The sequence below is a fragment of the Onychomys torridus genome, chromosome 9 (assembly GCF_903995425.1).
Source record: "Onychomys torridus chromosome 9, mOncTor1.1, whole genome shotgun sequence".
Lineage (NCBI taxonomy): Eukaryota > Metazoa > Chordata > Mammalia > Rodentia > Cricetidae > Onychomys > Onychomys torridus.
This window is the reverse complement of record NC_050451.1, coordinates 64872932-64897978: the sequence shown is the minus strand read 5'-3', so window position 1 is coordinate 64897978 and position 25047 is coordinate 64872932. Positions and strand designations below refer to the sequence as shown.

The 25047-nt window shown below is 46.0% G+C and overlaps 1 protein-coding gene across 1 annotated transcript; it reads left to right on the top strand.

Moving 5' to 3' along the window:
* The first annotated feature begins 528 nt into the window (after positions 1 to 528).
* On the top strand, positions 529 to 23297 carry Serp2 (stress associated endoplasmic reticulum protein family member 2). The gene is given in 5 exon segments (XM_036199909.1): positions 529 to 673; positions 5955 to 6027; positions 16605 to 16615; positions 16617 to 16801; positions 22868 to 23297. Coding segments are annotated over 5 exon segments (492 nt in total). The 5' UTR covers positions 529 to 589; the 3' UTR covers positions 23007 to 23297.
* The last annotated feature ends 1750 nt before the right edge of the window (positions 23298 to 25047 follow it).

Genomic DNA, 25047 nt, shown 5'->3' with positions numbered 1-25047 from the left:
TGTCCCTCAACAGTACTATCCAAACCTGGTCAGGTTCAGCTTGCCTTTTGAGGCTCAGGTCTCTGGTACCTATGGTGTAGACTTCAGCCTGAAGCACCAGTGCCCTAATCCCTGCCTGGCCTGAGGAGGTCAGGTAACAAACACAGTCGGGGGTCGCTAGGCCGGGTACAGCTGCGCCCCCACCCCCCACGCACGCACAAACGCGGGGTCACCCGAACCCTGTGCCCCGCCAGCGTTCGATCTCAGGACCGAGACGCCCTGGGCTAGGGTGCCCTCCGCTCAGCGCGCTGCGCTGTAGCAGCAGCCGCCTCTCGCTTCCCGCCTCGGTGGCCGCGGAGGGTAGGTAGCTGGGGGGACCGGAAGGATGGCGAGGAAGTCGGAGAGGGTTTCCTGAGATGAGAGATTACTTCCGTCCGCGCGCTGGCCTCTCTCTGGAGCCGGCTGGCTGGGGCTCGGGGAGCGGGGTGTGCGGGGCTCGGCCGCGCCTTGCCACCTGCAGCGCCCGGGCAGGCCGCGGGGACCTGCGGCAGCGGCTCACCCCGGCCATCCTTGCAGGTGGGAGTCGAGAGCATCTCCAAGCACCCAAGCCATGGTGGCCAAACAGCGGATCCGGATGGCTAACGAGAAGCACAGCAAAAACATCACCCAGAGGGGAAACGTAGCCAAAACCCTGGTAAGGCGGGGGCGGCGCCGGCCGGGCCGAGCTGGCAGGACCCGCGGGGCGGAGCGGGGCGGAGCAGGCGGGCCTCGGGCTCAATGCCAGGCCTCCCGGCCCCTCCTCCGGGGTCCCGCAGACTGGGGGACCCGGCCGGGCTCTGGGGGCGCAGGCTGCTCTGCTTTCTCATGGACGGAGAGGGCTCTGGTTGGTGGAGCCTCCCCAGGAAAAAATGGCCCATCGTCCTTGGAAAAGGCTTAAAGCTGCATCTGAGGCTCCAGTGAAGCCAACTGGGCTGGGAGCCTAGTAGGTGAATGTGATGAATGAATGAATGAATGAATGAATGGATGAACGAATGATAGAATACTACTTATCCCCAGCTTACAGACTACACCCCTGGACTCTTCCCCACCCCCATACTAAGATTTTTTTTCTTTCTACCTTTTTTTTTTTTGGTAGTTATCTGTCTCTTCTCCCAGTGTGTACTGAAAGGGCTTAAATGTAGGGCATGAGATTCCGACACACATTTCTCTCCATCCTCTTCTTCCTCTTGCAAAATGAGGCCTCCAGCCGTTACTGAGCTAAAGCTTAAGTGCAACGTTACTGTCTCCGTTCATCCTGTGAATTCAGGCTCATTATGATGCTGTAGCTGTAGAGACCAGCTTATTGCCAAGAGTTCTTTGCTTCCAGAACTGTGGGTTAAAGCTTTACTCCTGGAATTTTAAGTAAACTGTACCTTAGGAGCAGATGTCTTTTTCCTTCAGTAAACCAGGTTGTCTGCTGCAGAAAATGTCAGGCCTGTGACTTTGAACCATCCGAGACTTGAGTGGGTTTGCGTCGTCACGAAGAGCTGGTTTGCAAAGGCGCCTGGAATCTATTATCTTAAAAGATTAAGGGGAAGTCCAGCCGAAGCTTGAGGTTTGTCTGGAAACACAGACTTGATGAGGCAATGCCTTTTAGCCAAAGAAATTATGCTGGTTTGATTAACTGAGGGAAAAGATGGATGTGTAGTCATCACACCAGAATTCTTGCAAAACCAAGCAGAATTGTAGCAGAGAAACCATAGCGTCAAACTCCACTTAGAGCTTCATACACAGCTCCGGGCTTAAGTAACCCTTAAGATTCTCTCTTTGGAGGGATTAGAGCAGTTAGCTGTGATTAGAGGGAACAAAGTGGCAAGGCATCATGGAATGGGAACCATATTTTTACAGAGATCTGTTTCCTCTATATGTTTCTACTGGGTGGGAGCAGGGAGCCACTGCCCAAGTTGACATTAAAAGCAGTCACTTTATGTTTCTAGGAGATCAGTTCTTCCTTCCTAGGGTGTCAGACCTATTTGCTGACATAGTGGAGATGGGTAGTGGTTCTGACTGATGACCTAAGGAATCAGGGTTCAGGGGTTAAAGGATCTCAGTTGACAGCTTATGTGAGGGCAAAAGGAACAACACAAGAACTAATTTGTGGGGCTCTTTTCTCCATCAGCCTCTGCAGACTGAAGAAAATGTTGGGAACCTAAAACAAAACAAGAGGTTATTGGCTCCAAAATAAAAGATGATGGGAAAGCACTCCGTAGTAGATATAATAACTAGTCTTCAGCAATTCAATTCAACTTCCCCTGGCTACATTTAAATTATATTAAATGTGTGGTATAAGTGCATTTAACAGGTTCTGCTATACCATGGATGGCCCACCTCAACAGTGCCTTGAGCCTATGAGGACCTGGATTGGCCAGACTAAATTTGTAATGAACGATTCCCAGGCCCTAGTAAACATTTGTTTTCCGGTTGTTTTGAAAGGTCTTTCGGTTAGCTGTATTGTAAGTAGATCAGCATCCAAAAAGAAAACAAAATTTCTTTCTGTAAATCCTGAATCTTGTTTTTTTTTTCTAATTACAAGTCAAACATGGTTATACTTTGATAGAAGTAACTCGGGGGGGGGGGGGGGGGGAGCTAATTCTGGTTAGACTTCAGTAAATGGAAACAGATTTGCAAGTTCCCATTGAAAATTCAAGTTCATTGTTCAGAAATCAACCTCCATCACAGTATACAGATGCTCCTGTCTGTCATGATTAACCAATGGCTTTGGGGTAAATCAGTGCCTTCCTCCTAGAGAGCACATTGACACAAGAAACAGAAATGGACAGACTATTTGGGGATTGGACAGTAGGAATTCCTTTAGTGTGCAAGGAGGGTTTAAATGTCAGAGTTCTGAGCTGCCCTGCAAAGATTTTATACAAGAAAAAGACAGCCCCTCACATATTGGGGCCTCGTGTTTAAGGTGACCCTTGTTCTTTACAGAATGACTATAGAACCATTTCCCCTGTCTTACAGCAATAGTATGGGGCTTATGTGAAATGTCCCAGTGAGGTTGTACTGACACCCTTTCCAAAACAAGACTCTCCAAAGGGCATGTACTGGCATTATGATCAGCCATGCGCTCCAGAGCTCTCAAATTCTACAGATAATTTCCATTCACTAGGGAATGCCTTCCAAAAGAATTTTGTGTTAAATACTCCAGGCTATGCAATAATAATTTGGGTTTAACTGTAAGTATAAAATACAGGACTCCATTTGGCATCTTGGATAGCCCAGTGATTCATATAGAGGCTCCTGGATTCACTTATTGGCTTTGCTGGGAATCGAGCTAAGATAAATCTGTCTATAATGTGCCATGAGTCGCAAGAGAGGCAGCTCAGTTGGTTTCTGATGGAAACTAGAGCAGTGAAGTTCGAGAGGAGGGCATGGGAGGGTAGATGTCACATTCTGTTCAAGTGACTTTTTAAAATCTCTGTGGTTTACTTGATCTGACCATGACCTACTCTTATGTGCTAAAAGGTGACACAGTGAAGTCCTATTGTGCAATTCTTAGAGACTTATTTGGTTATTTCCTGGCCAGAAGCAACAACCTGTCATATTGTGACTCCCAGCACACATGCCAGCCAAGAACAAAGAATGAAAGGTGTTAATCTTTAGTCAAAATTGACCTGCTGTTAACACATTGATCTCTACTTTAATATCTACTTTAATATCAGTGAAAAGCAGAGATGACTCACCCATTACTACTGGTTACAAAGTATTCTTAAAAGTATGGCTGAGCATGAAGAATGCAGGTAGGAACCCTGGGTTTGATCCCCGCACCATATAAAACTGGGAGTGGTGGTCCACACAGATGTAACCCCAACATTTGGGAAGTGAAAAGGGAGAAAGAAGGTCAGATCTTCATTGTCTACATAAGTTGAGAAGGTCAGATCATCCTTGGCTACACATCAAAGTCAAGGCCAGCTTGGACTTGAAGAAAGCTGGTGTCAAAATAAATTAATAGACAATAATCTTCGTAGACTCACATTTTACCTGACCTATGAAATCACATTAAATTTAATTAAATATGCATGCTCATTCATTCTTTAGTGAACATTTATTATCTTCTTTAAGTCTATGCCAGCTTTGCTATACATTGGTGCTATATATTTCTTCTTTGAAGAAACTGATCAACTCCTATGGGGTCTCCAGTATCGTGGAGAGATTGACATTAAACATATTCTCCCAAAAGTCAATAATTCCAAACTATTGAAAAATGTCAAGAAAACATACAAATGACAAATGGACCCGAGTGAGGTAGAGAGGGAAGGCTAAGAATGTAATGGGTAAGTTGAGACCTAACAAATAGTAGCCTAATCTATAGAAAATAAGGAATTCCTAACTTTTTTTTCAGCACTGGGGACTAAGACCAGGGCCTTGTACATGATAGCTATGTAATCAAATATGGTTGTCCTATGTGGCCCATGCTGGCCTTGAACTTACTGTAACCCAGGCCACCCTCAATCTCACAATCAAATTGCCTTAGCCACCTAATTCTGAGATTCTAGGTATGTACCATCATGCCTGGTAAATGGGGAATAGCGTTAACTATGAATGTCAGCTACTAATAAACACAACATGTTTCATATTTCTAATACAATGAATTCTCCAGGAAAGCAAATTGAAGAAAGGTTGTACTGTTTTGTTCAAAACTTTACTAAACCTTGCTCAACGTGTCAGGAAATTATATTCTCAAAAGCAGTAGCATTCATTTCCCTTTGAAACACTAGCACAGTGCACCTCCCAGATGGGTAGCTGTCAGATCTGCATAGACTTGAGCGGATTTCAGCCCATACTTTATAATGTTGAGTATCTATTCAGATGTCTGCAGCCATTAACTGAAGCCCACCGCTTGAGTTTGTGATTTGCTCCATAAGTAAACATTTACAGACTGTTTTTTCTACCAGTGTGCCTCTCTGCATGTTCTTTAGCTTATACTGAATGTAGCCAATCTTTTGCTCAAGTTACTAAAGAAGAAACTCATTTTTGTCTCCCCCTGCAAATTCTTTCTCTGTCCCTTTTTGTTTGATAAATCACTACTTTTTCTGGTTGTCTTCCCTAAAACCTGGGTGTGCTCTGTTCGTTTATTTGGTCTTCCAGAGCATCTGCACTCAGGCCCAGAGATGTTGCAGAGGGGTATTCTTATTATACCCTTGCTCTTGTTTTGAGGAGAGCATCACATATGCCAGGCTCTTCCTGCAGACCTAGCTGTCCTGCTTGCCAGGATGTGGAGACTTCTCTGAGGTGCAAACGTCATTAAGGCTTACCAGCTTTTTTAGAACATGCTGCTCCCCAGTCATTCACCCCCCAGAATGCTGTATTACTTCTTTGGGTTACAATGATTTCTGCTGCACAGGCTTCTTCCATTTTCAATAGATTGATGGTTTGGGGGAAACGTGTGTGCTCTCTGGTCCTTCTGGGAATGCACAGCATAAGAATGAAAGGTGAACTAGTCATAAAAGATACCTAAACTTGGTAATAACTTGAATCCCATCTCTTACTCATCAGCAAACTTTGAACCTCGGGTTCTCAACTACAAAATAGGAATAATAATAATCCTTGCATGGAGCCATTTGTGCTGGAGATAGCTAGCATACGTGAACTGCCTGGACTATGGTTTCAACAGATGGACACAATTGTTATTATTATCACTAGCCTTTAAAAATCACCATGTGTGTTTATATATTTATACCTCATTCACCCCTACAATATTTTAGAGCACCAAATTCAATAATGTTAATAAAGTAATAAATGATTGTTTTACAGGATTTATCCCAATGTTTTATAATTGGCTCTACTCAGCTGTGTATCTACCCACTAAGAGTTGCAACCAAATCTGTCATTTGTACACAGTAGGATCCTAGAACATCTAAAACCTCGCAGGACCCTGTAAATGTTTCCTGAATCAATGAACCTAACCTTAAATTTCTATTCCCTTATAGAGGCCACAAGAAGAGAAATATCCTGTTGGGCCATGGCTGCTGGCGCTGTTTGTTTTTGTTGTCTGTGGCTCAGGTATGGTACTTAACTGAATTAAGCCCCTTTTCTTCACTGTCCTTGAGAAACTATGTTCTGTCCACAGCCTAAATACACAAAGAAGTATTGGTTTGGGGTCCAAGGTCCTCCCTGCCTTAAACCTTAATTTTAGTGGGTCTTTATTCAGTTCCTATTCCAAGTGTGCCGAAACAGAGTTGATACACTATCAAATCATAATCATAAAATGATTACAAGAAATTAAATGTGTTACATATATGCTGTGAAGTTCAGTTGAGTTGTTCTGTATACACACAGCCTATATAGAGCATTTGGAACAGAAGGTGAAATACCTATCTGTTCAAGATAAACCCACATTCCAAAGACAGGGAGGGACTTTACGCCTTAGAACCTTCTACAGAAAGCTCAACCAGAACAGAGCCTTTGACCTAAGCCACAGATCTGGGGATCTTGATACTTTGGGGTGGTAAGTTCAGAGAGCTGTGATTAAACACTCACAAATATATATACACATATGCACAAGGGATGTGAGCAAAGAAAAAAAAGCATGCAGTTCTGTTCAGTGCTGTTAGTGGAGCCTTGCCTGGGGCTCTTGGTACCAATGGACTACATTTTTTGCAATACTAATAGGTGGATATTACTTCTTCTAAACTCGAGGCATAGTGTCATGGGTCCCCTTCCTCCTCTGTCATCTCTGTTTCTGAGGACAGGGACCTCAAGAAGCCTGTGTCTTCCTGTGTAGGCTTAGGCATCCCACCAAGACACACTTCTGCTCCAATATCAAGAGAAGCCTATCACGACTGCAGGTCCAGCTACTTGAGCTCCAAGAGATTGCTTTCCCAAGGGAACAGAAGCCCCAGGGGGATGGAACACCTGAAGCACTTGGGGACAGCATCATCTTTTGAAATATTTTAAAGAGGACTCTATGTTTCAAGAAGAGAAAATTATCCACTCAAAAAATAAGAATTCTAACCCTCATCAGATTTTCTCTGGGGGAAGCTACCCAGTATGTGTGTGATTGCCTTATCACTGATTGGAATACATTCACCCAACTCCTGAATGTTTCCAAGAATGGGCTGCCTACTTCACAAAGAAGCAAAAAGTCTATTCCTGGCCAGGTACCATGGTGCATGTCCGTAATACTAGTACTTGGGTAGCTAAGGCAGGAGGACCATCATTTTGAGGCCAGTGTTGGGCTACCCAGAAAGTTCTAGGCCAACATTGGATGCACAGTGAGACCCTGTCTCAAAAACAACAACAAGAACAACAAAATTCTATGCCTGCTCTCTTTGGAAGGTGCACATATTTTTAATATGAGTGCCTGCTAGATCCAGACTGCACTCCCCTGGTGACTCAACCTTGCCTTAAAAGATACGCATTCTAAGTTGGGCAATAGTGGCGCACACCTTTAATCCCAGCACTCAGGAGGCAGAGGCAGGCAGATCTCTGTGAGTTCCAAGACGGCCTGGTTTACAAAGTGAGTTCCAGAACAGCTAGGACTATTACACAGAGAATCCCTGTCTCGATAAACCAAAAAGAAAAAAGAAAGAAAAAAGGAAGGAAGGAAGGAAGGAAGGAAGGAAGGAAGGAAGGAAGGAAGGGGAAGGGGAGAAGGAGGAGAAGGAGGAGAAGGAGAAAGAAGAAGAAGAGGAGGAGGAGGAAGGAAGAAGAAGGAAGGAAGGAAGGAAGGGAGGGAAGGAGGGAGGGAGGGAGGGAGGGAGGGAGGGAGGGGGGAGAGAGAGAGAAAGAGAAAAGAAAGAAAGAAAGAGAGAGAAAGAAAGAAAGAAAGAGAGAGAAAGAAAAGATGTGCATTCTAGACCTTTCTCCCAGACTCAATGACCTTCTTACAGGACAGCATTAGCAACTTCTGAAGACAGCCTGGAATTGTGACCACCGGGGCAGGAGGTTTGTCGCCACATTTACTGCCTCTGTTACCGTGACCTGAGTTTTCATTTTAACCTTGGTGCTTTTGAGTGTCACCCTATCAGCCATCCGCCCCATCCAGTCTTTATATAAGTCCCCTGCCCGCCTCAAAGATACATCTACACACCCTCTTTGCCCCCAACAAATCCTCTGTCCCTCTACACATTTCATTTTCCTCTGGTCCTCTTCATCGTCTCTAATGATCTCATTTCCTCACTTATGGTCTACTTCCTCCCTTAAGAGTGTTCAAGGGAGGCAGTGTTTCTTTTCCACGGAGTCTGTAGATCCTACACAGTACCTGACACACAGCAAGTGTGGAGGAGAAGGTGGTGCATGCTGAGATGGATGGCCAGGCACTGCCCATACTATAGGCACTTGGCCACTTTAGAAAGACAAAGTCTAGTTTTTGAGAGCTCATATAAAGCTCCATGATTTAAAACTTTTATTGTTGGCTGTCAGTTGTCTTTTCAAAGTGGCCAAGTTCACAAACATACAGAATCAGAGGCTTTCCAATGTTATGATCTACTATGCAATATGATATATTTAACACGCGACTCCTCATCAGCACTGCATACGTGGGAACAGTCTACACAATTGCAAGAGGCACAGCCTAGTAATGCAGTACTTCCCTCTGTATGTACATATGTGCATCTGGAATTCACAGCCTCTGGTGCTTTGCCTCTGATTTTTCACCTTTAGCATGTGCCAGCCTACATTAAAAAGTTATCTGTGCTCTTAGGCTTTATGACCAGTCTATAGACGGATGGACCTTGAACCTTGAGCTTTTAATAAAGTTATCCTTTCCCACCTTTATGACCTCTGAACATAAATTATAGCTCCAAGTCACCGATGAAAGGTCTAGACTTGGAAAAAACTGAAACACAGTGAGGCAGCCTCCTTCAACTTGACTTTGAACCTCTGCACCTTGTAGCCTGGCTCTATGCTGGGTTTTGAAACACAAACATCTTAGGAGCTTGTGGGCATTGGGGAAGGCAAGAAGGGGGGCTAGTGCAACCAGCAGAGAGCACACCACATTGATTGCATTAGTGATGTGGATAAGGGCCTTCCCCATCACACGGGCTAAGGAGGGACCTTCCTGCAGTTGAGCTGAGTTTGGACGAGAGCATTCAAACAGATGGGGTGAGGGAGGTGGCTCCGCCAGAGGGAACAGGATGTGCCATAAGGCACCCCACAAGCCCAGTCACAGTACCTCGTGTCCCTGTTGCCCAGGTCCTAAGTAAATACTAACTAATGCATGTTTACTTTCTAGCATCAAGGCTTTCAGTAAGGACATTGCAGCCCTCCAACCTGTCTGTCTGGGTGCAAGTCAGTAGAGCATTCTGATTTGGCTCCTTTTTCTCAAATCCACATCCGTTATATAAATATTACATTTCTATGACACTCCTAGAGTTCAGTCATTTCTCAGGGACCACGACTGTTGCCTCTACAGGCTTTGTTAGCTTTTCTGTGAGTCTGTCAGGTCCCTGGGGTGTGGACCTATAAGCAAGTCCTTGAATTTTGGATTAAAAGGGCTCAGAGAACAGATCACTTACTGTACCCATCCATCTCCTCCCTCCTTTTTTTTTTTTCTTTTTTGGGCGTATGGAAGATAAGACCCAAGGCCAGACATTTTCCCCCTGTGCCACATACCCACCCTTCCACTATTCTTGGGATTCCTCGTTCAGTCTCTCTAGCTAGACCTATTTGCTTTTCCAGACAGGTGAACTATGGGAGCTGAGATGCCCTACCTTTTCTGTCCCCTCTTAATGCACTGCCATTGTCCCAAAGCATTGGGCTCATCTCTTTTCAAGTTACAACTAAAAATAGTATGCACATCACCCCCTCCCACCCCACCCCACTTCTCCTTTTAACAGCTGTACTACTGTTTTCATACACCTCAGCTGGAGTTGGCCACGGCTCTCACAGAGCTGGACCACTCCTCCTGGTTGGTCCCCAGTGTACTACCCTTCCGTCTTTGTACGTGGCCCTTTCTAAACAGAACATGTCATGGAAAACTCGATTGTTCCTCCAGATCTGTCCCTGTTGCCAGCTGTCCAGGATTAGTCAGTTCATCTTGCAGGACCTTTCCAGCTCTTGTCTTTCTCCCCTTTCAAAGTCAAGGACTACACTTCCCGCCCCTCTTGTCTCTCCATTTGAAAAGATGTGATTTTTGTCAACCCTAGCCCCTGTATTGCTCCTTTAGGTGAGTGATGAGCCTTCCTACAGGCACTGGAATGCTAGAAACCCTCATCCCTGGAGTGTCTGGCCAGCGTCCCTGTTCTAAAATCCAGCACCGCGAAGATGGTCCCTTCTCATGTCTCTTTGCAGCACAGATGCAAGCATCCTGCTGTTCTTGCCTGCCATGCTCATGCAAGGTGCATTGGAGCTTCGTGAGGGAGCCCCACACCTCTGCATGCCCTCTCCACCCTCTGTGTCGTCTTCGAACGTGATACACCCCCTGGTGTAGGCAAAAGCTTTGTCCCACCAAGTTCCCGTGACAGCTTCTAGGTCTTCTTGCCATCTGTGAGCTCCTGGATTGAGTTTCTCTTACTTTGCATTCTCTCCTAGAGACATTGAGGACAAGATAACATCTCCTCTGAGTAAAGATATCGATCATCTATCCTAATCTCTTGGAAGTCTTGTGCCTTTCATTCTCTTATTTTATTAGCCTACTTTCCTAGATGATGATTGGTTGAGTGAAGTGCCCTTTTTAGAAATAGTGTCAGAGTACTGATGGTAAATAATATTCAGGTCAGTCAGGTAGTAAGAAACACATTTTCTATTTTTTTATTTTTTCTCACCGTAATCTCAGAGAGAATTAGGGCTGGCAGGAAGCTAGTGTTTTTAACAGATGCTCACTTACTGGCCACTCTTGCTCCATTATGTGGAAAAGCTGGTTAACAAATCTATGAAACTCCTGTACTACTCCTCAGCATTCCCTTCTGTGGCCTTCCTCGTCTGGTGCATTTGCCTTTTCTGGAGTCTTCATCCAAAGGCTTCAGCACAGACCCACATCCAGGACGTGCCATCCCCACACTGAGAAGTCAGGTGAAGCTACAGGCCCCCTGGGGCTGCCTGAGGCCACCACCTCCCAGCCAAACCTGCTCTTGCTTCTCGCCAAGGTAGCTGGCTACGACCTCCGACAATTACCATGAAGAAAGGCAAGTATGGAGGTTGCCCATGTGCACCTGCAGAATAAGTATATCTCCACTTTCTGAGACTGCAAAAGCTGCCTCCAGCGAGGGACAAGGTGTCTCCAGCAAGGGACTTCTTAGCAACCATGTAAGAGGCCTCAGAAAGAAGGAGAGTAAAGAGTCTGCCAGATATGAGGGTTCAAAGCCTGGATCCTCTGGAGTGAGATGAATGGCACTGGACAAGATAGTACTCTCTCCATGTTGCTTTTCTTTTTCTGTTTGTTTATTTGTTTGTTTGTTTGGTTGGTTGGTTTTTTAAAAAGATTTATTTATTATGTATACAGTGTTCTGTCTGCGTAGAAGAAGGCACCAAATCTCATTACAGATGGTTGTGAGCCACCATGTAGGAGCTGGGAATTGAACTCAGGACCTCTGGAAGAGCAGCCAGTGCTCTTAACCTCTGAGCCGTCTCTCCAGCCCCATGTTGCTTTTCTTGTTAAGAAAATGGAGATAAGAGCCAGGCGTGGCGGTACAGGCCTATAATTCCAGCACTTACTCAAGAGGCTGAGGCAGAAAGAGCGAGACTCTGACTCAGGGGGATGGGAGTAGAGAAAAGCAGTCAACCACAGGTGTCGCATGGTTCTGGGGATCTGGCCCGTTACAAGCTCAAGCCTGCCATCATCCATCACAGATACCAGTCCCTTGTAGAAAATGTCAGTCCTGCTATGGAATACTTAGTTAGTCTCACATCACTCCTTCTCCAGGCTGTGTATCTAATTGATGGGTCTAGCCTCAACTTCCCACTCTTGATCTATCAGAAAACCATCAGCCTGCATGCCTGCCTGCCTCTTGCCCCTGAGGATGAATGAGAGCCATTCTCAAGGCTAAACCTGTTTCCTCATTCGATAAAACATAAGCACCCCCACCCCCAACACCCAAGAAGAAGGAAGTACCACTCTACGGACCAACCTCAGCAAATAGTGGTTTATACTTCAAATTGAGCATTTAAAAAAAAAAAAAAACAAAACAAAAAAACCTTTTTCATTTCCTTAAAGCAATGCTCATACACTCCCATTTTGGGGAGTTTTCCTTGTGAAATTCAAAACACTAGGAATCACGTATTCTTTTGAGACTACTGTTGTCCAATGGGGACATCTCAGGACCATTTCTTGCTTTGTTAAATGTTGTTTAATGTCATAGCCAGCTTTATTTTTATTAATATTATATAGATTATGTCTGAAATGAAAAACAAACCTGCTCTTCGTCTGGGATTTGGAAATGCTTGAGCCTGCTGAACTGGCTGGATTTGTTTCTCTCTACTTAATCTCTTCAGATCCTGCCCCCTATTGAAGCCTAAAGAATTCAAGGGCCCTGCAGGAGATTGTGCACCACCCCACCCCCTGCCTTGTCCCTCTTTTTATCTTCTTCTTTTTTTTTTTTTTTTTTTTTTCAATCAGTGAGACCTTTTTGCAGATAAGCATCTCCTGGAACAGTCAGTCTTGGCTTTCAGAATCGCCTCCGCTAGAGAATGGTTCATAGCGTCAGAGGAGTACTTGTTGTTTTTTTTGTTTTGTTTTTTGTTTTTGTTTTTTGTTTTTTTTTTTTTGTTTTGTTTTGTTTTTTATCTCAAGACAAGCTTCCTCCGGAATGTCTGCCTGTGACTGTTCCCTGCAGAGATACTGTCACACAAACACTGCTGTCTGCTGTCTCAAGCCTCCTGCAGGCATGCACACTTGACACCATCCCCAGACCCCTGATGTGTCCCATTGTGGCTGTTTCTGCATCAAACCATAATGCCCTGGTTGTTTCTCATCCTCTTCCTCGTTGGTCTTGGTCAGTGTTTTTGTTTGTGATGCTGAAGGCTGAACCAGGGCCTCTACACATGCAGAGGGGTAACACTACCATTATTAGGCTACACTCCCAGCCCTCAGCTCTTCAACGCTATTTTAAAAATGATTCTTAGACAGTAGGTAGCAACAGGTTAGTGATGTCTGCCATGAACATACTGTGGTCACCAAAGCCAGATCCTCACCTTTGTTGTCCCCAGGCTAAACTTTTTGTAGTATTCACAGAACAACTGTGTTCAATGCTTTCCACTTCCTTCCTTGACCAGATGTCTCCTAAACATTCGGTCTTTTCTTAATATTGTATCTGGGTGGTTTTTAAATTTAGATTTAGCACATGCATGCATCTGGTGGTCTTACAGCCCTACTTACCTCTCCTGAACCCAGTGGCAAAGAGAGGCAATCCGAGGCATTCTCTTTGTGGCAAAGGTGTATCCTGTTGCGTCCCTGGGTAGACTTCAACTGAGATCGCTGGAGCCACTCCATCCCAGCATCCTTTGCCTCTCCGACAGACCCTCTTAAATACCAGTCACACCTCAGTTCCTTCCCAGGATATTTCTCCCTTGAGTATTTATTTCAATTTTATTTCTCGTCTCTGGCCAACCTTAATATTGATTACCTAATTAGAAGTGGAGAGATTTAAGGATTCCCAAAGCCTGGACATTCTTGCATTTCCCCATCAGAGGGAACTTGTAGTGGATAGGGTTAACCAATGACCATTATTTCCAGCATACTTTTCTGTATTGTATGAATTTGCCAGTGAGTTTGTATTTTATAATCAGAACACTTTCTGAGAACAAACCCTAGATGAGTGCTTTTCAGCACTTTTTCCTTTGGAAGGCCTAGGACACTGCTCAAAACTCAATAAATTAAGAGAACTGTTGTAATCGATGTAGTGGTGCATGCATGTTTTATGTGTCTATGTGTGTGTTTATATGCATATGTATTATTAGTCAATGTGTAGGTTTCTACATGTGTATAAGACATTTAAGTTCTGTGTTTCTGTGCTTGTATATGTATTTGTGTATTTATGTGTTTATATATGTACTGATATTCTATGTGTTGATGTGTAGGTTTCTATCTGTGTGTATTTACATACACCTATCTGTATTTCTGTATCCATGTGTTTACGTGTGCATATGTTTATTGATGTGTAGATTTATATATGTGTGTGTTGTGTGTATTTGTGGATTTCTATGTTTCTATGTGTTTGTGTCCTGCATATGTGTTTGTATGTCCATGTGTATATTTGCTATATGGGCTTCTTATATGTATGATTATGTGTATGTTTAGATTTCTATGTGTTTGTGAATGAATGCAAAGTCATGTGTATTGTGTATGTGTGTGAATGTCTGTGTGCATGTGTGTAAGTTGTGTGTCTGTGTATGTGGGAGGAAAGGGTGTGTGTTGAGGAAGGTGTCTGCATATGTATGTCTATATGTATTGTGTTTATGTATGAACATGTATGTGTGTCTGTGTGTGTGTGACTATGTATGTGTGTCAGTGTGTATGTGCCTATGTGTGTGCCTGTGTGTGTTTATATGTATGTGAGTGTATCTGTGTGTGTCTATCTATCTTTATGTGTATTTGTAATTGTGTGTGTCTATATGTCTTTATGTGTGTATGTGTTTGTATGTGTCTATGTATTTATTTCTGTGTATGTGTGTTTGTATGTATCTATGTGTATGCACGTATCTCTATGTCTATGTGTTTGTATGAGTCTATGTTTTTGTCTGTGTGTGTAGGCCTGTTGTCCTGTGTTGCTAGGTATTCTGACTTTTGTATCTGTAGAAAGCGGCGACCACCTTTGCTCACCAAATCGTAAATTGGATCTGGCCTCTCACCCCAGAGTTAAAGCCTTCTCTCTGAGCACAGAGCCTGTTCTATTTCTTTGGTGCCATGCAGCCAGCCAGCTCCCCTGTTTCTGGGTGGGGACATTGCTTTTGTTGGTCAGTTGACAGGCTGCACTCTCCTGGACTCTCTGGGGACTCTGCCTCGGGGGTTGGGTATGAAGACAGAGATAGCATGTCACAGGCAAGTCCTTTTTTCAGGACAGCCATTTTAGAACTGATGTGCAGTGATTCTCCGGGTGTTGTCGGGCCTGAACTCTTCCCCGTGCCCAGCCTCAAGTGTCAGATAGTCCAGCTCTGTTGCTGAGTTGATGCCCTGAGACATCTATTTCCGGTAGGACCACATCCTGACCTTTCTTAAGTCTGGCCTTTTATGTTCAGAATGACATGGGGGAGGGAAAAGACTGAGTCATGAATACGCCAGAGACGTGAAGAAGGACAGAGAATTCCCAGTAGTGTCTGCTGCCCTGTATTTCATGTGACCCTCATCTGGTCACCAGCTTTGTGGTGACATGTCTTTGAACCCAAGGCTCAGCCACCAAAATAGGGCCTTTTGCAACAGCTAAGCCCTTTACAAAAGGCTGCTGTTCTCTGGGACCTTCCAGGAACACAGGAGAAGGTGTGCATGTTGGAGGGTGTTGGTTGCAAGCCACCAAGCGGACAGAGTCCAGCTCCGTTGCATTCCAACCCCAGACCCAACCTCTACTGGAACCTGGGTCTGCCACTGACTTCCCAGCTGCATGGCCGTGTCCAAGTGACCGAGGCCCGCTCTAAGCCTCAAGCCCCCCACGGTTAAAGAGGATGGGGCTGGTTCTGAACTCACAATCCTCATGACAGCTCCTCCTGAGGACTGACAGTTAACATATCAAATGCTCAGTGGCAGCATGGGGATGGTTTTATGTTTGTTTGTTTGTTTTATTGTAATGATGTAGCTGGCTCCTCTTCATACGGCCCCCCTCCCTCCCCCTGCCCCTCCCCCTGCCCCCCCTCCCCCTCCCCCCCTGCCCCTACCCCTACCCCTACCCCTACCCCTCCCCCTGCCCCTCCCCAGTTAAGTCCTGACCAAGGTTGTAAAAGCTTACACTTTTTCAGTCACCCTGCTTCATGCTGGTGCAGACATGCGTGGTGGGGATCTGAGCTAGCAAACAGCCTGACCGGTCTTGACCAGCTACATCTAACTGGGAGAGCTGGGGACAGAGGGAACCAATTCTCCGCTTCTAGAAAGAACACATTTTGAGCTGGCCCACGGAGTGGGAGCAAGGCCTGTTCCTACTATTTCACTGACCATCTACTGAGGACTCATTGTAATGCCAGGCTCTGTGCGTTTTCCTTCCTAACCACACAACCCCTACAGGGAGGCTGCTACACCCCTTTCCCAGACCAGAAACTGTCACACATAGAGAAAACCAGCCAGAATTTCATATCTAAGCATTAAGATGACTAGTTCCCAAATCTAGCTTTTTGAGACACCCTCCCCACCAAGCCCACGTGACCCTGTGGCCTACGGTTAGTGCTCTGGACTCCGGGACTTCAATCTGCTTTTTCTTGCCCCACAGTTTCCTCTCATATGATTTTCCTAAAAGCACTATGGAGCAAAAGTTTGCTAATGTTAGGCCTTGGGTATGCCTGCATTGAGAAGAGTTCCTGTTAAAGCATCCTCTGGATTCAGCTGCCAGAGAACTGTGTTTTCTAAACATTCCAGATGTCTAACCATCTGCTCCCAAATGAGAGATCTTTCCCCAGCTACCAGCTGCTCTTTCATTTCCCAGACACAGACTGACCTCTCATTGGTTCCCCAATGTTCTACTCCCCTCCTCCCTCTTTCCTGGAAACTTGCTCCGGGAGAGACTTGAATCCAACCATGTTTGCAGGTTGACCACATAAATACTGGCTTTTCCTGGAGACTGGCAGAACGTTCTGGAAACTGTCCCCAGAAGGAGTCACCCCCAGAGAGCATCCTGAGGTGCGTGAGAACCGGACACCCCCAGAGGATCAAGATGGACAGTCTGGAGGAGACATCTCCGCAGCCATCAGCTCTCCCAAGGTGACCCATGGCACTTTCGTCACGTGCCCCATGTGGGGTCTCTTCCTGGGAGGACATCCCTGTCTTTGTTGGTGACACTTGCCTTTTGACATCTTCTTGCCCCTAACCCATCTCTGGCATCTCTCTAGTCTTTCTTCCCTGGGACAGCCCTTGGAAAATGGTGCCTTGCTTGCCTGTGTCTTCGTGTTTCTCCTTCCAAGAGCTTACTGGGTCACCTTTGCTGTGCCTTGTCTCCTGACACCTCTGCCTGTCTTTCAGAGGACCCATGCTTTCCTTTATCCAACCTTTATTCATCTCTTTCTTAATAAAGAATAAAGTTCAATTTCTGCAGCTATCTTATCTGCCGAAAGGATATTGAACTGGCCTGCCTTGATCTCTTCTGAGCAGCTCTCTGGATCTCTTATCAAGAAGTATTTATTTACCGCAAAAATGGCCTTGAGCTTCCCATTGGAGCAGAGTCCTGGCCTCTGTCCTTTTCCTATGAAACACAGCCCAGGGGTGCATGCACATTCACGGTTGCAGCTACATCGAGGCTGGCTCCATTTCTTAGCTGTTAGGAATAGTAAAGTTGTGAACACAGATGTGCATGCAACTCTGGGGTGTGATGGCTTCCATGTGCCCACAACCAGTTGATATCCCCACCATCAGTGCATCGGGCTCTTTCTTTCCTACTTTCTCACCAGTGTTTGTGGTCATTGTTCTGTTTTTCCCGATGGCAGCCATTCTGACTGGAGTCGGGTAGATTCCCAAAGCAGTTTTGATTTGCGTTACCTTAATGGCTAAGGATAGTGATCATTTTTTTTTTTAAAGGCTTAAGAACTGTCTATTTAGTTCATTAGCTGATTTATTCACTAGGGGTAGGGTTTTTTGTTTTGTTTTGTTTTGTTTTTCATTTGTTGATTGGGTATTTGATTTTTCTAGCATCTGTGTTTCAACACGTTCTCAGAAGATCGTGGCATACACTCATGTTTAAGATTATCTGCTCCAAGGTGTCAAAGACATCCTTTCTAAAGAAATGCCTTTTGAGTTTATGGAGAAAGTGGGTCTTGTGGCAGGAGAGAGCACATATTTTTTGGATAGAAAGAATGGCCTAGGATAAAGCCTTGTGGCTGAGCCAGAGAGTTTTGGAAATCAGGAGGGAGTTTCTAGGCAAGGGGAAGAATTTTCCAGGTGACTCCAGACAGGTAGGCAGGCACAGAATCTGTCGGTCTTCAGAATTTAGCAAGAAATTGTTCCTGGTTTGCTTTAAACAGGGGGTAACCCGCATCCTCTCTGCTTTTGGTTACAGGCTAAATCTGGGTGTCTTGCAGGGAAGGGATGGAAGAGGAGCCTTAGTAGTGCAGTTAGAAGTCATTGTAGAGTTCAAGAACAATGGTAGCAGCTCGAGCTAGGGTGGGATCTCGGGAGATGGAGAGAAGAGTACATATCCCAGGCTATCCATGTACAGTCCACAGGGCATCATCAGTTGGAAGGCCATGGATGACAGCAGAGTTCTGTGTTAACATGTGAGATAATGTCACCAACTGTGTCAGCAGGAGGGCAGAGTGAGAAGTCTGGCAGTGATTAGAAGATAGAGTGACTACCTGCGGCTCAGAGGATGGAGAGTCCCATTGTGCGTGATCACAGCTCAGTGGCCCTTAGCTCTGTGGGCCAGGACAGCTCACCTCAGGGGAAAGGATATACCGAGGAGAGGCCAATCACTAAGCTTGTGGAGGGATTTCAGTGTTCAAGCTCAGTGTGTGGTGGAGGAAAATAAGCCCATAAAACACCGAGAGGAAAGAGCCAAAAAGAAGAAGCAACAAGGCTAAGGACATCCCAAAGGCGAACGGGGAGCATTTCAGAAAGGGGAGCACTTCAGACAGGGGAGCACTTCAGACCGGGCACCCAGTGACAGGGAGGAGGGAAGTGAGGCAAAAGGAGGCTGAGGAGTCTCCATCACACTAAGCGATACAGAGTCACTGTGACTTCAGTGAAGAAAGCAGAAGGCAGGATGATTGAGACGGGACTACAGTGTGAGGACATGGGGAGAATGGCTAGGCCATCTGTAGAGATGCGAACCAGCTGTAGGGAGGTAGAACATCAAACACACTAAAGCTTGAGTCGGTTGAGAGAAGGAAGGTGAAGAACCTTGAGGTGCCATCACCTAAGGTCTCTGCGGGTCAAGATCCAAACACAGATGGGCAGGTGCCACTCACCCTGGCAGATCCTGCTCCTGCAGAGACTTCCTGGGGCCTCTGTTTGTGACCCGCCCAGGACCTGGTGGCTGGCCTGGAATGGCCGCCTCCCTGCCCTTTCTTGGCATCTCTCTCCCCCCACCCCACTGTCTAGTCTGCCCTCAGCCTCTCTCCTGCAGCCTGTCCAGCTGTTTTCTCAGCTTTGTTCACCCACTGTTAAGTTATTAACTTGTCAGGGTCTGGACTCCCTGCTTCCTTTCCCTCTTTGATCTCACCGCTGGCTCCCTTCCTGTTTGCAGCATGGAAAGTCAGCATGTAGAGGGCCGGGGTCACAGTGCCGGTCAGTGTTGGCGGGCACACAGAAAAACAAGCAAAATAATTGGTATAAAATGTAGAAAAGTTCTTGAAGACATTGATACCACTGGGAAAGGAATAATAAACATCCTCATCTCGCCATGGTCTTAGATGTGAACTTAAAATAGACTTCAGCCAGTCATTTCTCCAAGAGGGGGTTGTTCTGTAGGCAAATTAAAAGTAATAAATACTTTGTATGCTAATTCATGCCTTCAATTAGGATCAGATATCACAACTACTTTTAAATACTCGAATCAGCAAATTGTTTAATATATGTCTTGGCACTCTAAGGCTCACCAATTTTGTCTAATATTCCTTAGACTGAGAGCAGTTCTGTAAAGTAAATCAGGTAGCCTTATCCTGACCTAGAACTTCTAAAGTCACAAATTAACTTAATAGGAAGTGCACTAGACTGAGACATAGCCTGTATTCTACCCAGTGACCTATGGCCCCCTGATCCTCAGATGAGATTAAAGAAAGGTAACTTTTTAGCATTAATCAGGGGCAGGTAGATTTTTACATATATCACCATATTTATTCTTGGGAATCCGTGGTCTTACAGAGAGCGTAGAACTCAGAACTGTTCCCCAAAGTTGACACTTTATCAGGATGCAGGTGGCAGGTGAGCGTCACCTGCATGGGCAAGTTGTAGTCACTGTTGTAATAGTAATACAGGTTCGGTGTCTAATCCAAAAATTTGAAACCCAAAATGTTCTCAAATCTAAAAGTTTTTGAGCATTGACATGATCCCACAAGCGGAAATTCTTCATTTGACCTCATGAAATGAGTGGACCACAGACAAAATTCAGGTGCACTAAATATACTGTATAAAATGATCTTTAGGGGCTGGAGAGATGGCTCAGTGGCTTAGAGCCTCTTAACCCACTTCCCAGCACCCACATCAGGCAGCTCACATCCACCTCTAAGTCCAGCCCAGGGTTCTGATGCCTTCTTCTGACCTCCAAGGGAGCCAGCATACACATGGTGCACATACTGATGAGCAGGTACACACATGCTCACACACACACACACACACAGAGAGAGAGAGAGAGGGGGGGGTAAGAAAGAAATCTTCAAGCTAAATGTTCTAGATATAAATGAAACATACATGACTTTCGTGTTTAGACTTGGGCCTTATTGCTTTAGTAGCACATTGCATATGTATAAACAACTTCAAACAGAGAGAGAGAGAGAAATCTGAAATATTTCTGGTCCCAGTCTGTTCCAGTAACTGCAGCAGTTATGACATGCATTGTATTTTCAGTGTGTGAAGAGCCCTCACACATGTTGTATCACCTGATGCCTGTCACTGTGAACATGCTACCAATGCTGGTATTTGCTTCCCAGAAGACAGGGACTAGCCGGAGAGACATCAACTGGCTTGAGAAGATCAGGATGACCCTCAGCCCAGAACATGATGGATGTGCATGCATGTTTTTCTTACCGTGATTTGAGTATCTAGCTCCCCCGTGCCATCCCTCCTGAGTCAGAATACCAACTGCTTGTTTAATCTGTACTTCTTGTAGGGCTTGCTGGGGAGACAGGAAAGTTAGGTGTTTTTGGTTTTGTTTTTGTTTTTTCAAGTTTATAAGTTCTGGTAGGAAACTTATAAAGCCAAGGACCCAAAGTTAGCCAAGGAAACTTTCAAGCAGAGCCAGAATTAAAGATCATAACTTGCTGAACTAACTCCTTCATGGTATCTGACAGTCCTAACAGTCTTTGCTTAAAGTTGATGCACAGCAACAAAGTAACAGTGTGTGAGTGCAGTAACACCAGAGATGGGAGCAGAGACAACAGTATAGAGACAAAAGGGTAAGGAACTGGACCAGGTGTGCAGGTGTCCAAACACTGTGCTGCAGCAAAGGATCATTAGCTATTGTTTTTCATAGTGATACGTGTGCTCACTGGATAGTCATGAAGAGATAATGTTAGGGCATGATTAGGTTTTCCAGTTCAGGAAGATGATGATGTATATATATACAGTGTATCTATAGGAAAATGTCCCCCCTGGGGAATGCATTAGCACTTATTTATCTTAAAATCTAGCCCTCCGAGGAAGACTTCCCAGGCTCTCTGTGGCATTTCTCCTTGTTTCTAAGCACAGCTCCTGTACACATCACAGTGTTGAGCATCCCAGCTGCAAACCCCTGAGATGTGAAATTCTCTAAAATCTGAACTATCTGGTGATGACGTGATGCCACCAGTGGGAAGTTCAATACTATGAAGCTTTGCTTCATGTATAAAACCAGTAAAAATGTCATGTAATTTACCTTCAAGCTGTAAGCTGCATATGAGACCTAAGTGAAGTCCATGGTGAGGGCTGGGGCCCATTCCTAAGAAATTTCCCAGTATATATGCAGATATTCCAAAATTCAAAAGATTTCAACACTCTGGTCTCAAGCATTCGGATAAGGCTACCATGTAGCCTTCAGGTACCCAGTCCCATGAGGTGATATCACCCCAAATGACTCATTTCCTGGGAGTTCCTGAGAGCCCAGCTCAGGAAGTGGACTTTCCTGGGTATTTGGGGGGATGCATTTGTGCAGAGAAGGAATGAGGCTCTCAACAGTTCCGTGTTGATTCTGTTTTTAATCCAGTGATTCAGTGGGTGATGCCCAGCCTCCCTCTACAAAGTGGAAGTCAAAAATATTAGCACGTTTGGAGTTGCTTTTCTGAGTATTATCATCATCTTCACCATCATGGCGAGCCACCAATTGCTAGGGAAGATGTTTTAAAAAGCAGAAACAATAGAACATAAGCAACACACACCCCCTACACACACACACACACACACACACACACACACACACACACACACACACACGGCTTTCTTTTCCCAAAAGCCAATAGCTAGAATCAGGCTAGGCATTACTTAACTAGTTACCTCCAGGCACTCAGGAGTTCTCAGTGGCCTTCAGGCTCTTCTTACCCTGCTCCATATCCCACCAGCCCAGCTAATTAAAGGTGGAGCCCTACACTAGTCAGTGTTGCCCTCCATGAGAGAAAGTGGGCTTCAGAGTCACAGGGACGCTGAAACACAGATGTGTTCAGGGTCATGGGCAGCAGAGGCCAGCGTTGTGTGTGTGCTCTGAACACCTAGCCTGCCTCCCCCTCCACTCCCAACTGGTTGTTTCACAGGTCATGGCCGTTTTGAAAAGGCAGACTCACTGACGTGCTTAATGCATTCAGTTTCTGCACGAAGGCCCACATCTCTCTCCCCAGCAGCCCCAGAATATAGATGGGGAAGGAGGCCAAGGCTATCTTCCATGCCTCAGGGATTTCTGGCTGCAGCTCCTGGTGGAATTAGCAGAAGTTATCTAGTCATCCCAGAGGCATCCATCAGCAGCCAGAGCCAGGCTGTCTTTTGGAAAGAAATGCACTGACCCTTTGTTAACGTAAACTCTTGTTAGGAAGTATCTAATCAGCTCAGAGCCAGCCAGTGAGAGGCAGGGTCAGCAGAAGCCAGGTACTGGGTGGGCTGGGTTTCCAGCGTTAGGCTGTCTGGTATCTGAGCTGTCTGTTTTCTTTCCTTTCCCAGCTATCTTCCAGATCATACAGAGCATAAGGATGGGCATGTAAGAAAGCCAGGGCGTTGGCTGCTGCTGCCCTGCTGCTGGCAGGTGGAGGGCCACGGAGATCAGCAGGTCTACAGCAAGCGAACGAGCCGCGGGCAATAGAAAGGAGGTCCCCTGTTACTCCCTCCCACTCCATGGTGGAGGTTTGACCAAATTGCCTTCGCACAGGACATCTCCCTGCATCTGTGTCCTCTAGTGGAAAGGACTCTGCTCTTGCCAGCCCGACTGGAAGCCCCATTGTGGGGGTGGCTGTAATGCTCCCTGTCCGGTTCCCCGGGTTTCACTGTGGTGTGCATGTGGCCCTCTGAGCGACTGCCCATTTACATCCTGCCAATACGGTCTCTTCTCTGTCAGGAATTGGTTTTACAAATAAATGTCTTCATTCAACCTTAATACCGTGAGTGAGTTACTGCGCAAAAGTAAACCGCAGACGAGCTCAAGACGGACGGACACCCCCCCCCCCCCCCCCCACCCCCATCCCCCGGCGAGGACTTGGTTATGCAATGGAGAACCAGACAGAGCAGGGTTTACTGCATCCCACCCAGACTCTCCACACCATTGCCCGGATGCAGCAGTAGGCAGTTCTGATGGTGTTGCTTTTATCACACACTTGAGTTGTTTTTAAAAGTGAGTGTGTGTGTGTGTGTGTGTGTGTGTGTGTGTGTGTGTGTGAGTTTGGATATTATTTATCTCTTATTTAGGTTTTGATGTTCTTTCCCTCCTAAAGGCCAGAAAAGGAGCCTATACTGTGTGTGACAGTCTGATTAGCCCTTATCTCCCCATGGTCTGCCTGGGAACAACACAGAGCAGATGTCTCAGGCCTCGTGATGAAAACCACCCTACCCCAGGGCCCAGCAGCTGACTCCAGAGCCCTGAAGTGCAAGTGTCTCCAGCACTGTGGTGGGCAGCAGGCCCTCCTCTATCTCCCAGCTTTCTCCCAGCCTCTAAAGGCATAATGCTCTACACAGGAGGGAGTTACAGGAACAGCCCCAGAGATCTTAAGCAGGATTAAGGGTAGCTACATGCAACCTTAAGCATGCCTGTAGTTATTTGATTCCATCTCTGTATTGGCATTCTGTTTTTCATGTTTTTAACACTAGGAGAACTTTAAAAAGGGAAGTGTTGGGAGTGGTTCGTAAGCCTCTGTAAACGGCACGTGTCAGACCACTAGTCTCACCTGGACCTTTGGTGGTGTTCTGGAAGGCTGTCTACCCTCCCACCTTCTGAGTCCCCAGAGGACCCCTCTCCTCTCCATCCTCCTTCCTTCCCCACCAAGAAGGCAACACAACTGTTCCCCAAATCAGCACCCCAAGCCCAGGTTGTCAGCAGCCCAACTGCTCACCAAGAGGCAGAAGAAAGCTTCGTGTCCCAGGCCCCCCTGCCCAATCACCCCCTTTGGACTCCAGCCGTGTGTTTTTGTCTTTCTCCTCATTGCCTTGATTGAAAGTCTACCTCCCACACACCACCGAGTCTGTGACTAGGCCAGGGCATTGTGGCCCAGTCTTGAAGACACTCCATTTCCCTGTCCTTGATACAGACTTCCCCATGATGGCCTCCGTCAAAGGGGATTGGTCGATTATCCTCATTTCAAAGGGAAGCTGGAGCTTCTGCAAAGGTCAGCTCCAGAGAGACCCAGAGACCCAGCTCAACGCCAGGTGACAGAGATGTTGGGTTGGTCAGCCACCATCCATAAAACCACCCACCAATTGGTTTTGTTTGTTTCTGGGTTGCCTCCTGGAAGTGTTTGTCCTTAACACTCTGGTGACTGATTCCATAGTCCTCTCCAGACACAAGAGCTGCCGCAAGCACCTGAGGATCACTGCTGATCCATGCTGCTCAGCGGGGGATGTAGTCACATGACTCCTAGTCAGAAATAATCAGCTGCCCACTGGGCAGCACCCCCACTTCACAATGGTGCATGCTCTCACCTCTAGTACACGCTGATTTGCATACACTAACTTTTTAACATGCCGGTTGCATGTTTTACAACTGATTTTATAGTTCAGAAATGGGTTTCACACAGACCCTTAGGAACTTTGAACTGCATGGGAAGTGGAAGCATTGGGTGGGACAGGTAAAGTGGACTCCATGGGTAGGAAAACTGGGATCCTACTCATAGCAAGCCTAATGTGACATCCTCCAT